General features: G+C 43.0%; 1 protein-coding gene across 3 annotated transcripts in view; it reads left to right on the top strand.

Annotated features, from left to right (window-relative positions):
- TEX2 (testis expressed 2) overlaps nucleotides 1–15,870 on the top strand; it is a 92,960-nt gene that overhangs the window by 46,477 nt on the left and 30,613 nt on the right. For all 3 annotated transcript variants that reach the window (XM_044449501.1, XM_044449500.1, XM_044449499.1), the window contains exon 2: nucleotides 6,269–7,860. In XM_044449501.1, coding sequence (XP_044305436.1) covers nucleotides 6,295–7,860 — 1,566 coding nt within the window. In that variant the 5' untranslated portion in view covers nucleotides 6,269–6,294. The remainder of the gene's footprint in view (nucleotides 1–6,268; nucleotides 7,861–15,870) is intronic.

The following is a 15,870-nucleotide window of genomic DNA, read 5'->3' as shown; positions in this document are numbered from 1 at the left end:
TAATTTTACTAGCCTAGTCTGTGCTTCCCATTTCATTTATTTATTAGATTTATAAACCACTTTTTCCTTTTTTAAGGAACTCAAAGTGGGTTACATCATTCTCCCCCTCTTCCTCTTAGTCTTATCCCTACAACAACAAACCTGTGAAGTAGAGTGGGCTGAGAGTCTGTGACTGGTCCAAAGTCACTCAGTTGGCTCTATACCTAGAACTAGAACCCAGATCACCTAGGTCCCAAACCTATGCTATTAACCACCACACCGCACCGGCTCTCAATGTAATGACTAGTATAAATACAGTGGTACCTTGGCTCACGAACTTAATCTGTTCCATGACTCCGGTCACAACCCAAATTGGTCATAACCCAAGTCAAATTTCCCCATAAGGTGCAATGTAAATAAGGTAACTTCATTCTGTAACTATTTTTTTAATCACAAAAATGTGAAGCAAAGTGACAAAGAACAACAAAGATCGTGGCCATCTCCCTCCCCCAGCACGACCGCGATTGCGCCCATGTTCCCTGCACGAGCGTTACCGCAGTCATGGCCATAGATGGGCGCGATCACAGTCACACTTGGGCAGGGAAGACAGTTGCAATTGTGTCCATTTCCCACCTCCGAGCACGATCGTGGCCATCGCCACCCCAAGCACGACCGCGATCTCGCCCATGCAGGGAAGATGGCCACGATCGCTATCATGTTCGTGCAGCAACATGGCTGCGATCGTGATTGTCACCCAATGTGGAGTTTGCAAAGTCAGGCAAAATTTTTCTGAAATTTCTCTTCGTGACTCAATTTGGTCGTGAACTGAGGTACCACTGTAATGATGGCTTTGGAGCCTGTTCAAGTCTGCAGTCTGGTTTGCAGCAGATTCTGTTGCGGCTGGTTTGCAAGTAGATTATCTTGGTTCTGGGCATCTGGTCACTGACTTTTTCTTCATTCAGGAGTTGCCATTTCAGATTTCATTGGTCTGTCTGTGTGGGAAAGGTTAGATGTTTTGCTCGTTCACTACAAGACCGCAGGTTATCAGTCTTGCACATTATTGGCACCTGATTTTTTTGGTAACAATATGCAAAACTGTGAAGAGATGCAAACCAAGGAAACAGCAACTGAATGTAAACACAAACCTTGTTAACAGTCAAGAGAATGTGTGATTTTTCCTATAGATCTAGATGTGTTTTCTTCCGGACTAGTAGCACCATGGTGTTTTCCAGTAAAAGGTTCTAAAAAGGGAATATTTTCATGCCCATTTCAATATGATTAGATGATTCTTTCTTTTTTTTAAAGCAGCAGGATGAGTTATCTTGCTCCCCTTCTTGTGTGACCTCCATGCTGAAGCTGCATGACCCAGGTTTCAAAGCAGCACAGTTTGGTGCTGAATTTTGTGATTGGACTGCAACCTGCACTATGTGGAGGTTGGCTTGATTGGAACTGCTTTGCAGGCAGCTGGTGTCTCTCTCAGCCATATGCCATTGCTGCGTACTGAGGCATCAGTTGTTCTTAACTCCATTACTGGGTAAATGATTGGATGACAGATTTAAGATATTCAGCGCTGAAACTGAAGGACTGACTGACAAAGGGAAATGGCTGGCATAGCAGTCTTCTTTCCTGATGAAATTTCCAGAGAAATGTTTAGCTCCTCCAACTGCTGTTTGCATAGCATGTGCTATTGAGACAGTGCAGCAGGATCATTCATGCGCACCATCAAGTAGATTTTTGACTCACTCAGAAATAGTCTGAAGTAATGCATTTAGCAGAAGGGAGGGGGGAATCTTCTTCTGCCTGTCATTCTGAAATGTGGGTGGAAGAAAAAGGTTGTTGATGGATACAGACCTGAGTTGTATTAATGTCTGTGTGCTAAATCTAAGCCAGACAGTGTGAATGGGGTTAACTTAATTTAAAATTGAAATCGCTAAGTGTAGATGGAGGTTAGAATTTTGAATGCAGCACTGAAATGCTTATATACTTGGTTCGAGAAAAGGGTAGCGTTAATAGCCCAAATGTCTATCATGGGAGCTTTGATAGCCTGTCTTTTCTCATCTTCCAAGGAATTCAGGGAGGTTTATACAGTCCTCTAAAGCTCCATTTTATCATCATAGCAGTCCTGTGAGGTAGATTAGGCTAAGAGCCATGGCTGGTCCGAAATCACCCAGTGAACCCTGTAGCCAAGTGAGGATTGGAATTCTGGTCTCCTGGGTTCTTGTCCGAGACTTCACAAAACTCTAACCACTGTACTACAGTGTTTCTCATTAAATTACTGGGAAAATGACTTACAGAATCTTTCACTTCTCCTTCACAAGATTTGCCACTGCATGTAAATGCTACCACCTTTAGAGATATTGTTTAATTTCTTCATATGTAGCAAGTCAAAGGTCTGTTCATTTACCATGCAATTGTCATAATTGTGTGTGAATTATTCTGAGTTCAGTGGAAGGACTGCTTTGAACTTCTACATGGGTCTACAGAATAGCGCTTGGCCTTGTGTGCACATGCCCTATAATTAAATAACCAGGATGTATTCATGCTGTGTTCCAGGATATCCTCCTGCTTTAGTTAATGTTAACTTACTATAATTACATCCTCTGTTTTATTGAATGTGAAGGCAGTGGTGTGACATGCCTGCTATGGTTACTAAAAGCTCTTTTTAAAAGTAGATCTATAAACACAATAATTTCAAATAATAAACTTCCTCAGTCTTCAGCAGAGAAAAGTATATAATAGAGTGGTGTTGGTTTAAAAAGAGCCATCACTTACAGTGCTCACAATGTTGGTGTGCCTCTTCAGATGTCTTAATTCTGGTTTGTTATTGTGCTTGTATATGCAGAAATGTGTTCTGTGTGGACAGAGAATGGCTGGTGGCTGGGTTGGTGGATGGTTTTGTTTTGCTTTGTCTTTTGCCATTTAGAATGTGTTAAAAATTGGGAGAAGCATGTGGACCACCACCTCAGAACAACAGTGCCTTTCCCTTTTGTAAAGACAATAAATGCTCCATTTAAGGAGTTTCCATGAATTCTGTTTGACAGCTTGATTATGGCACCTTTCACAGCTCCTGAAAGTAATGCAGTTACTAAGGTGACAAACCAGCTGTCTTGACATTCAAGGTAGTCTTTGCTCTTCTGTCCTCCCTCTCCCCATTTCCCAACCTTGTTTTGGCTATTTAGAAGGTGGCCTAGATTCCTAAAACTACAGTGGAGAGATCAGAATTCTCAAACATCATGCTGAAAAAATAAATCTGTGTGACGGGGCTGCATGGCAGCAAAAGGACGAGTCTGCTTGTGTTACAGCCTAGCCTAACATTTGTCTGTTTTATGCCTCTGGTTTTGGCTGTTGGGGGATGTCACAAACACAGCCCTTGAAGCATTAGCAAACAACCTGTCAGACCTAAAAGCTGTGCACAGCAGCATATACGTGTGACTGGCTCACTACAGGTTGGGAACCAATGGAATAGACTTTTCCTGACTTTTCCAATATGTCCACATTTTAATGGGAGTAGACTTGCTGCTGACTTTGAAAAATCTAGCAAGTCTTGATGGGTTGTGGAGAGAGACTTCATTCTTTCTATACAGTTTTCCTTTGTTCCAGGAGAATTCTGCTGATGAGGCCAATTATCCAGCATCATGTTTCCAATGTTGGCCAATATACATATTATAGATCAGGCTTTCTGACTGGGAATTATGGGAATTAGAGCGTAACATAGCTGGAGGGTGCCAGGTTGGGGAAAGCTGGTATGGATGATGAAAGAGAAGGTCAAGATGGTTCAATCCCTCCAGAGCACATGGTTGGATAGGGTTATTATTCAGAAACACGATTTCAGGAATGTGGCTACAGTGCCTTCTGCGGGTCAGGAACAGTACCGCCAAGACCAAGAGTCTACCAGCATAGCTAATGAGCAGTTTGAGCTAAGCTATCGGAGAAGAGGATGTAGTGGCCTTGTCCAGGCAAGAATAAAAATGAACACAAACTTGCATTAGAAAATGGACAAAAGCCAATAAGGAATCTTCATTACAAGATACAGTGAGAGCTGTTGATCTGGATGGCATTAAAAGAGAACTAGACCAGTGGTATAGTGGTTAAGAGTGCAGCACTGGAACTCAGGAGATCTGGGTTCTAGTCCCCACTCAGCCATGGAGCCAGCCACAGACTTCCAGCCCAACCTACCTCACAGGGTTGTTGTGGGGATAAGACTGAGAACAGGAGGAGGAGAATTATGTAAACTTTCTCCTTGAATTCCTTGAAAGGAACAAAAGGCAACATGTAATTATAATCAATAATAATTGAGTATTCAAACTCATGGGATGTAAGACTTACAGTGCCTACTAGTGGCTGTGTATTTCCTCCAGTAATCAAGGCATTATGCCTCTGAGTACTAGTTGCTGTGGGACAAAAGTAGGAGGTCCTACTTGTGGACGTCCAACAGACACCCAATTGGCCACTGTGGAAACAGCATGCTGGACTAGGTGGACAGGGCTCTTCTCACATTCTGTCAAAAAGAACCCACTAGCTGTACCTGGCTGTCATGTGTGGATATGGCCTTGGGAAGTTAAGGCCTTTTCTGTACCACTGTTCTCTAAGGAAGTGGAATACGTTTGGCCTCTGTGATTCCTAGCAAAATAGTGTCCCCCCCCCCCCCCAGTTGCTCTATGACGTGGCTGTTTTGATCCAGCAAAAATTTCTTGTATTAGCAGTGTCTGGTTGGCACAAAAACACTTTTGCGCTGAAGGGTTTTGCAGTGTAATATGATGCTCACTTTACCAAAGGCCATTAGCATCCTGGCATGATCTGTTATTCTGGAATGCAAATCATCCAATCTTCTGCTCTGTAGTTTGCTGTTACAAATAATTTAAGTAACAATGCATAGTTGCCTTAACTACATGTATGTGTGTTTACATTCTCACTCTCTTTGAAAGCCATGTCCTGTGAGCAATTTATATTCACTTGGAGGTACTGAGTATCTTTGATTTATGAAATCCTAGTCCTCCCTATTAATAACCTCAATTGCTTGCCATGATAATCACTGGAAGGCACATTACAGTAATTATCCTGATCTGCTGTAATTTGACAAACCAGGAACATCCATCATCTCATACAGTTCTCACTGTGTGAAAACTTGGAGTAAGGATGAATTGTTACCTGTATGGCAATAATTGTGCACAACTGCTTTAGCTTCAGTGGAATACAGACCTGTGAATTACTCAGACTGCTTTTTTTCCTTTTGCCATACTGTTGCATTAGCACACAAAGGTGGTGATCCAAAGATCCAGCTTGCCATGTGGAACTGGGTTTTGAATTCATTTTGCACGGAGCTTGGGTGAGGGATTCTACATCACAGGCTGCACATGGCAGTATCTGTTATTCCTGCTCTGTCTTCCTGAATCCAAACCACAGCTCCCTTAAAGCTTTTCAGCATGTGACTCTTGTGTGCTAAAAAAATCAGCAGGGCAATTAACTTTAGTGAATATGCTACAGCCAACCAGCTTCTTTCAGATATGCACACCTACACTTACTCCTTTGCAAATGTTTTTTCACAGTCATTAAAGATGATAACTCTGTAAATGTGTTCCCACATTCAAACTTGCTCTTAGGAGTACTTGTATGTCTCAGGTTGATGTCTGTTTGCTTATTTGTCTTTGCTCTATTTTTACCCCAAGTTTAACAGTAGCAAGAAGGCTTTCAGGCTAATAGTATAGGCCTCAGCTTTGATAGTAACCATTTAAATGCCAAACTTCAACCAAAAAAAAAAAAAAAAAGGTTTCCAGAATGGCTTACAAAGATCAGTAAAATAAGACAGCCCCTACTCAAACTAAAAAACATGACATTGGAGGTAGAAAAGCAAAAGGTGGAAGAGGTAGAAAAAACGGAGGTAGGAAAAAAGAAAAACAAAACTCAGGCACTAGTTCTTTGTTTCAAAGCCCTACAGGTGTTGTGGCAGGAAAGAGTGAAACCTTGCAGCTGTTTCTTCTCAGGCCAGTGCTTGCAGCAAAGCTGGGTCCCCTGTGCTAAGATCTTTTTCCTGGGAGGCAGTAAATGCTGCCCTTGGGTTGAGGCCGGAGTTTGCAGCCCCAGTGATGAGAACTCCTTTGCATAATTATCTTCTGACATACTAGTGCTTTCCACCAGCGGAGCTGCGAGTGATGTCAGATGCTTGTACATCTTCTGGTTGGTTTAGCCATGTATACAGCTGCATTTATTTTCATGTGTGGCATTCAAATGATTGTGAACAAAACCTCATTCTTCCTCAGCCTTGATGGTATATTTGGCTTCTTCTTCACAGACCCTTGTGCCTCTCTGGAACCTGCAATGACAAGCTGGAACATTAGCCATGCAGAGAAAACCAGTGACATGTCTTCAAAGCAGCCAGCGCCTAAAGTGCAGGTTCAGCGATCTGTTTCCCGAGAAACCATCACCATTCATTTCTCGGCGTTTGGGAAGGAGGAAGAGGAGGAGGAGGAGGAGGAAAAGTTTGGGGACTCTGCTGCTGAGGCACTGGATGACCAAAGCATTGTAACTGCACTTGAAGCCAAGGAAGATCTGTGCTTCGATCATGGTGACCATGATTCTTCTGGTCCCACTACCTCGCTTAATATGGCTGCATCTCTGCTTCCCTCCCCTCCCACCGTCACGCCAGCTGTAAAGCCACTGGAGTCTCAAGTATTCAGCACCGTGCCATTAGCTTTCTCCCCTTCCTCTCATTTGTCTCATGCCCCTAGCCCATCCGAACTGTCTACTTCTCCATTGCCCTCCCCTTCGAAGTCACTCGTCTTGACTAGCCTTCCATCCACTGTTACTAGCTCAAAGCCTTTCATGAGTCTAGTGAAGTCCCTTTCAACAGACATCGAACCAAAAGAGCCCACGCCACCCATGAGACACAGGCAGTTAATGAAAACCCTGGTGAAGTCTCTGTCCACGGACACTTCAAAGCAGGAGTCCGAAGCAGTGTCATACAAGCCGCCCGAGTCCAAACTGAACTTGCACCTGTTTAAACAGTTCACACATCCTCGGAACACAGGTGGCGATTCCAAAACTGCTCCCTCTTCTCCCTTAACATCTCCTTCAGACACTCGCTCCTTTTTTAAAGTCCCCGAAATGGAAGCCAAAATTGAGGACACAAAAAGACGCCTTTCAGAAGTGATTTATGAACCTTTCCAGCTGCTCAGCAAAATAATGGGTGATGAGAGCAGCAGTCACAGGCCCAAAGCCTTATCTTCAAGTGCTTCAGAACTTTCCAATCTCTCCGGCTTGAATGGCCATTTGGAAAGCAATAACAACTACAGCATTAAGGAGGAAGAATGCGATTCTGAAGGGGAATATTATGGAAGTGACTCCAGTGTAAATAAGAGTATGAAACAGCCTGAAGAATATGCATCCGAAGCTGAAAGTAGAAGCTCACCCTTGTTAAGCACAAAGGACTCCAGTTCAAAGGGTTCCCTGGTACTGGAAAGATGTTCTCTGTCTGCCTTGGCAAGCAAGGAAGATGAGGAGTTCTGTGAACTGTATTCTGATGACTTCTGCTTAATAGAGGATGACAAACCCGACCAGCCTTTGGAAAAGGTACCAAAGGTGGAAATGCCTGAGGAGAGGGCTATGCCCTTCAGCAGTGAAGGTGACATGGACCTATGTCTACCACAGCCTCCGCTTCCAGTGAAGACATTGTATTTTCTCACCATGCTGATCTATGCTTACCTTATACTCCCTCTCCCTAGTTACTTCAATGGGCTCTTTTTGGGAGTTGCCCTTGGATTTATGATCGCTATCTGTGTGATTTGGCTTCTCACTCCAAGTGCTAGGAATAACAGGTTGCATACAAATTGGAACAAGCAGCTGAGTACAGAACCTCTAGACATCCAAGAACCTGAAATACTGAGGGTGAGTCTTTGCTTTGCTTTATAAGCTTTCACAGATATACACACACCCAGCCTTCCCATAATAAATATACTTCAAGCCACACCAGCAGTGGAGGGAGAATTAATGTTACACTCGGCAATACGGTAATCGCTGTTGGAATAGAAGCTCGATAAAGCACTCGCTGCATTTACTTCATCACTTGCTCAGTCAAGCTACGATGAGTTGAGTTAGTTGTTTTTTTCCCCATTGCAATTTGTACGTTTGTCATGGCCACTTGTCCAAAACACCAGTGAGATGGTCAAATGACTGCTTTACCACATCTCTGTGGCGACACAGTTCAGACAGTGTGACTTCAACACTCAGTTAGGTTATAATGGAGGTGCATGATTCACTTGGGAGCAGGGCTGATCTGGTAATGCAAAAATGGTTTTACCACCTCCTTTGGCGATGGTGGCTCCTGTTGCCCTTACGGCACCAGTGCATTGGCATGTGGTTCCCCATCTGTGAGGCTCCAGCTGTGCTATCCATGCTGGCAACATGACCTGCCTGTTAGAATGTGGCTTGGACTGAATTCCAATAAAGAATCCAGAGTGTCTGTTTGAGCAGGAGGGCATCTCCATACTCTTTCTGTGGGACTTATCTCCCTCTCCTCCCCCACTGCTGTGCTGTTCTATCAGGACAGCCACCTGCTTTATTCTCCTGATAAGGATTTAGTTTGAGTTGGTGCTCTTTCAGAAGAAAAACATTTGGAAGTCCCTTTCAGAGGGAGGATAATTCCTAGTGGGGAGGGGAAGTTCATCTCACTTTCGATTTCTGCATTTTAAAATTGGAGTGAACAATGCTTGGCCCTTCAGATGTTTTAACCTACAATTCTCATCAGTCCTAGCTAGCATAACCAGTGACGAGGCATGGTGGGAGTCGTAGACCAAACACCTGAAGGTGATTCCCATCCCTCTTTTAAACTGAGCCTTACTCTTCCTTGCTCTTCCTGGGAACTTCACAGTTAGTCAATGAATTGTACATCAAAGCCTGCTGCTCTGGCATGCCCACACTGTAAGACAGCCTAAAAGTCTGATTTTTCTCAGAGAATGCTGTGCCTGTTTCCTTTTCCAAAGGCCAAAAAGAAGAAGAGTGTAATTGCTTAAATGTGTACACATGAGAAACAAAGGAATCATGTATCTTCTTCTACCTTTATTTTTCTTTTTTGTGTATTAATGTTGGGCAAAGCTACTTGCTTAGAATGCAAGAGTAAATGGGATTTGTGATTTGAAAAAACCAGGCACCTGCAAGGAAAAACCAGAGAGTTCCCTGGGGATGCACAATCAAAAGAACATTTACAGTTTATTTAGTGTATGAGAAATAGCTGTGAAAACCTGGCCTGTAACACGTATGCTAAGGGATTATTTGAACTGCAGCATGTAGGTAGCCCCTGAAGGGACTACCAAGAAGGAGTCTGCACAAGATATTTTTATAATTATCAGCTACATACACAGTTTGGAGGAGAGTGAGAGATCACACGGTTTGCTAGAGGCATATGAGAGTAAAACAAAAGGGTTGAATGTTAAGACACACAGCACAAAAGAGAGAACTTTCAGGACAGACATACCTTAGCATAGCTCAAGTGGGGCAGGGATGCATTAACACATCCAAGGTGTGCATGGGGAGAAAGACTTGCAGCATGGATTCATGATCAGATCAGGAATCCCACCTTAAATCTTAAGCTGTTTTTACAGTGGCAGTCTTTTGGCGGCCGTATTGTGGCAGAGCTTTTGCCTGTCTTGTCTTGCCCTGACAAGTCCATGGAGGCCAGTGCTTCCCAAGCAAGCACATGGCAGTAACTCAGGCCTTTCAGCCTAAACCAGGGGTGCAGAACCTTAGGCCCAGGGCCAAATCTAGTCCTTCATAGTCCCTGAAAGGGCCACGTCCCCTTCCCATAGCCCCACCCTGCTTTCCTGTAGCTTTTGCTTCCACTCTACAGGATTGCCATGCTTCTGTTCAGGCTTAATTACTGGCTGCGAGAGCTTTATGCTGGAATACAGTAGCATGTTGGCCCTTCCCTTCCCACCACTGGAATGCAGCCCCTGCGAGCCCTCTGGAATTGAATTTGGCCTCCGAGGGGTTCAATGCCCCATCCTAGGCAGTGGTGTTATGCTTTAGAACAGCTAGCTGCAAGCATTTCCAAGTATGGAGCCAGTGCTAAAACCTTGTGTCCCACTGGCAGCATTGGTGAAAGAGCCTCAGCAGTGGCTATTGGGGTTTGCTTCCTGTTGTGGAGAGAACAGTAAATCCTCCTCCAAATTAGTGCTTCTAAGGAACAGGGTGCCGCTGTGCCTGAGCGTTTATGATGCCGAAGAACTTCTGCCAGTGTGGCTGGAGCACAGCCTGAAACTCCTGAATAAAAGTATTCAGAGTGTATCCAGCACTTTTGGGAGATCAATGAACTGAACCAGCTGAAAGGCGTGTGTAACATTTTTTTCCTGTTGGTTAAGCACAAGGCCAACTATGTTAAAACAAATGGAAATTTAGTGTATGAAAATTCACAGTGGGAAACATGTCCTGTAGCAGGTATGTTATGGGAATATTCAAACTCAAATTAGGAAATTCTTGTAATGGTCTTATGCCAAACTTACAGCCTCTGTGAAAACTGCTCTTTTGAATGTCTTTGCTTATTAAGCACCATATAGCTAAATGAATAAGTGGATTGCATTTTAAATAGCTGCCCCCTTTCTGTTAAGTACTGCTGGTTTTGTACAGTTGGGCTTTTCCTGTGGCTTTTTCAGTACACAGGCGCTGTGGTGGCGGCAGCAGCGCGCCTGTGGATTGTTTATCAGCCTTTTTCCTGCCCATGATCTTGGTTTTGCAGTAATGCTTCTGGAGCCCAAATGCTTTTGCAAGGGACACTGTTTCCAGTGAGCTTTGTCTTCCTTCTGGGCACAGGATTCTAAAATAGGCCTCCATCCTACTGTTCTGCAGCCTCCTCCTCCTCCCCACGCCCCCCGCAAACACAGGCACTTTCTTTGGTGTTCTGCTTAACTGTCTTGTTTCCACTCTCACTTAGCAAACATTTGTGTGACTTCTGTTGTCTCTCCCTTCCCCTGCTACCCGTTCTGTGAGTCTGAACCAAAATAAAGTGGCAGAGCAAGAGCTTTGGCTTCATGCTTGAATGCTTCAGCTGAAGAATCGTGTGATCCAGTTTGCAACCAGTTGGAATGTAAACACAATTGAAAGGAATCTGTCCTAAGACAGTGGTTTTGTTACTGTCTCTTTCCTACTTCTTACAGTTCAAAAGCTGTGACCCCTTTGCATGTGGTGTCTTTTTTTTTTAAGGGATGGTTTAAGGGTGGTCAAGCTGCCTTTCTATTTCAGGAGTTGCCCTTGTTGCACAACTGTGGGCAAAAGAGAAAGAGCCTTCCAGACTGCGGCCCATCAACAGTGAGCACCTGGCTAAACAGGCTGAACAGGCAGGGTCACTTGGTCACTGTCTTCTGCACAGTGGTGAGGTGCCTTGTAATTTTAATACTGAAATTCCATGCACATACTGCCCTCCACTTTTGGTCATAGGTTTCCTCTTTCTTGGTGTTCTGTAATTACCCCCAGCTTCCACTCCTGGCCTGAACATGCCTGCATTGCTCATTACCCAGTTCTTACACAGACTACACTTCTGTGCAGCTATGAGTAGTGTATGTCTGGAGACTAGTATGGTGGGCCCCACCAGTTCTCTCTCTCTTTCTCTCTCTGTGTGTGTGCACGCGCACACATACAGTGGCGTACTGTGTATGTTTAAATTGGCAGTGACTTTTTTAAACATTTCGTTCTGGAACAGGAAGATAATTGTTCAGGTTTGAAGGGATGGAGCTATCCAGAATCTATTATCAGCATTTGGAAGCGAAAACACCGAAGAACAATCATAGAGGGACCACAGAAGGATGGTGCTGAATCAGGAAGTCCAACTTTCTGTCCTTTTCACTGTGCTGCTACCATGATAAGTACAAGTTAACAGCAAAACTGTGGGCCTAGGGAAATTGTGGATTGTCGCAAGATGTAAATGTAATTATTCCCACACATTATTCACTGTGGGAGATTGAGTTTCTTATAGGAAAAGCATGTGTTAAAATTTATCTTTAATAACGGCTGTTCTTTTTCTGCTGAAGGATTGTACAAGCAAAGGAATGAGCTTAATTTTGTGTACTGAACTGAAATGCTAGTTTTCTTAACTTAGGAAGAGGCTTATCCTATTTTTTTCCCTTCAGAGGAATTTTCCAGTGCTCCCTAGGATTTGATTCTTTTAAGAGGGCTTTTTCAATCGTCTATGTGGCAATCACACAGTAGTGCATTGTTCAAGTTTCCATATGTTTATGTGATAAAGGCTGTGGCTTAAATTTGATGTTGTTTCCAGGCAAAACTTTCTGGACACAGTGTTTTCCTGAACAATGTTTGAAGAAGTGTAGCTCTAGTGTGGAGTCCTGTTGTTGTACCTGAAACATTATTCTTTGGGTATGAAAGAAAAGTTTGGATAATGGCTTCTTTTGGTAGTGGGGGTGGGTCCACATTTGACTTAGTATCTCACTGTTTAAAGGGAAGGTTGGACCCCCTGTCCCATTTGACAGAGCCAGCTCTACCATTAGGCGAGTGACATGCCACTCCAGGCAGCAAATGCTAGGGGGCAGGAGCAGTAGCAAGGTGTGGAAGGACAGAGCTGCCATGTGAACTTTCTTGAGTCCCCTCAGCTAGTGTGCTGCAGTGCACTGGCCTGCTCCTGGTGCTGAACTCAGGCTCAACTGCCCGTCTGGTCAGCTCCTGTACATAGAGTGGAGCACCAACTTTTCCTTTGCTCAGACAGCAATATGTCTGGGGCCAACCACACCACTGGTTTCTGTTTTGGTGTTCAGGGCTCACATAAGCCAAAATTCTAACATTATAAAGATTAACACACACTATTCTAGGCTTCTGAGTAGACTTTTCTGCATTTTTCACTGTTTCACTGCTCTGAGGGTCCAGGTGGCTAGATCTATGAGGAAAGATGACAAGGTTTGGGACTTTTCAGTGTAGAAAAAGGCAAGTAAGAGGGGAACAACACACAGCTATGTCTTATTTATATTGCTTATAGGATATTCTCTAGGTGACTTGGAAGACAAAAACAAATTACAATAAAAATACATGAAATCGCAGCAGATGATAATTATAAAGTTAAGATATACTGGTTTAAAAAGGGCAGAAGTGCATCGCTGCATAGCATGAAGTGAAACACACAAAGCAGAGGAATAGATGTGGTCGTATCCATCACTAGCTTTAAAAGGGGATTAGGCAAATCCATGAAGGATAAGACTATCAGTGGTTACTCTGTTACTTCTGGGACCAAAGAAAGTTCACTCCTGCGCAGAAGTGGCTGGGGAGAAGAATGGAAGGGCTTTCTGCTCACAGCCTGCTTATAGGCTCCCCAGAGGCATCTGGTAGGCTGCTTTGGGAAACAGGATGCCACTGGATAGACCTTTGGTTTGTTCCATCAAGGCTTCTGTTATAATAATTGTTTGAAGGCTAAACTAGATATTTATATCTCATTTTCCTGCTAAAAATGGTGCACAAAACAAATACTTCATTCCTCTCAGCTATTTATACAGTGGGGTGGGTTGGTCTTACCTTTAACGGGAAACGAGTTGTGTAGGTGAAGGAACCCAACCCTCTCGAAACCTAACCAGCCTGCACTCTTGTCAAGCCAAGTGCTTCTAGCCCAACTTGTTTCTGCTGTTGGAAAAAAGCTGGGAACAAAGTACCTGACGTAACTCGAGAAGATTCAGTTTTGTTCCCCAGTTGTGCCTTTTGATTTAAATAGTGCACCCCCACATGTACATGAATGGGACAGATATACAAATATATATAGTTTTTTTTATAGTATTTTGTTTGGCCCCTAAGTTGCAGTTTAGATTGCACCTAATTCTAGACATCCTTTGTCATATCTCTGCTGCGTACTATCCTTGGTAGATTTGCATAATACTTTTGTACTTGGTTTCCCTTCACGTAGGTTTATCAGAGATGTGTGCACTGCTCCATATGATTTATGTGTTCAAATACCCATGGAGAGTAATCCATGGACAATATACTTACTGCTGGTGCTATATGATCTTGTCTTAAGTGCAGTGACAGAGAAATGTAAGACCCCGTTATGGTCTTATTACAGATCAATATAGTCAATCAAACCACAGTTATAAATTTCTCCTTTTCTAGTCCAGAATGAAATGCAAATGCTTTTGAGACTAATTCAATATATCTATAGGTGGCATCAGACATAAATAATGTTATATGTATTTATTGCATAACAAAGCAAAACACTTTTTATGAAATCAATAACACTAAAGTTAGTTTTTAACAGTACAATCTAAGGAAATTTTTGAAACATGCACATACAGTGAATATTCAGACATTGTTTTTAAACTTTACAATGCTTTTAAATTCCAGGGGACAGCTTGTTCACTCTTTCATGGTAAACACAAAGAAGTCCCACCAAAGTCTGACAAGATTTATTGTGGCATAAACTTTCATGCACTAGAACAGCATTCCTCAGCTTGGTTTCCTGCAGGTGTTTGGGACTACAACTCCCAACGTTCCTGACTGTTACCTGTGTAGGCTAGGACTGATGGAAGTCTAAGACATCCGGAGGGCACCATGCTGGGGTTTGCTGGACTAGAGTATGCAATGCAGTGGGCTCTAGTTCCATGAAACCAAATGTCCAGAGCTCTTAATGTTGAAAGCAGCACAGTATTCCTCTTGTGCATGCGTTTTCAGTAATCGAAAGTGCAGACAAATAATTATCCCAGTGGTCTGACTTGGCATAAAGCAGCTCCTTGTGTTCCATGTGTTTCACTTTACACATGGAATTTGTAAGGGATCCCTTTCCTATAGGCTGATTTTTAGATGAGCGTATGGTGGTTGCATATACATGTTTGCTTCAGGAATGCTGATGCAGCAACACATGTGGGATTTATAATGCATGGAGTTGTCCTTAATGTTATGTGGCAGGTTGCAGTAGGTTGAGGGATCAGGTGTTTAGTTTAAAACAAGTACGAACATCAGTTAGTTTTGTGGCCCAATTTGCCCTACCCATGTGGAACAAGCAGTGGTACCCTGGAAGTACCAGAAATACTTCGCAGAGGTCCAGGCTTTTTATTTCTGTTCGCATGCAAAGTGACGTATTAGTTGTATTACTAAAGCATGTTCCAAGCATTGGGTTCTGAGACTAGAACTCAACACTAAACATGAAATGGTATTTTTATCTTTAAGTTGTATACCATAAGAGTCAGGACAGATAAAGTAAGCTGACACCATATGAAATGTAAGATGTTAAAATGGTAAATTTGCATTTGAAAGTGGAAAGCCTGTAATCTGTGTTTGAACTTTCAAAATGACTTGAGCAATGTTGTAATGGTTATGTAGCAATCCTAAATATTTTTGCGTTACACAAATGATATGACTTGCATAAGTACAGAAATGCCTTGTTGGATCAGGCCAGAGTTCATCTAGTCTAGCATCCTGAAATGCTATGGAGGCAGTTTAAATACTAATGTGTTAATTATTTTATTTAATCAGCTCTCTGAAGTGACAGGCTAATTCTTTTACCGGAAATATCTTTTAATGGCCTATATCTAGCAAAGAAGCTTAGCTCTGTAAGGAGTATGACCTGAGTACTGGTAACCCCCAGTTCTACCCTTAAAACTTGCTCTTTATAATAGGAGAAAATTTGTTCATATATAAAATGGAGGCAACATTCTTGTCCAACCCTCTGCTTCATGCAAGATCTGCAGAGGTGGAATACAGCTACAAGCACCTCAGGCAGACAACCATGCAGCCTTTGCTTTGGTACCTCCAGCAGCAAGGTCCCAGGCTAGTGTGTTACACAGTCAGGCAGCTCTCCCCATAGGGAAATTCTTACTATATGTAGCCAAATTATCCAATTTCCACCCTTGTCTTTTTTTCCCTTGACTTCTGGAGCAAGTGTGTACTATTTTCTGCTTGAGAGCCTTTGGATTTGAAGATTAC

The sequence above is a fragment of the Varanus komodoensis genome, unplaced genomic scaffold (genome assembly GCF_004798865.1).
Source record: "Varanus komodoensis strain SLA01 unplaced genomic scaffold, ASM479886v1 scaffold59_1, whole genome shotgun sequence".
Lineage (NCBI taxonomy): Eukaryota > Metazoa > Chordata > Lepidosauria > Squamata > Varanidae > Varanus > Varanus komodoensis.
The sequence above is the reverse complement of the archived record's forward strand: the minus strand, read 5'-3'. Positions and strand labels throughout refer to the sequence as shown.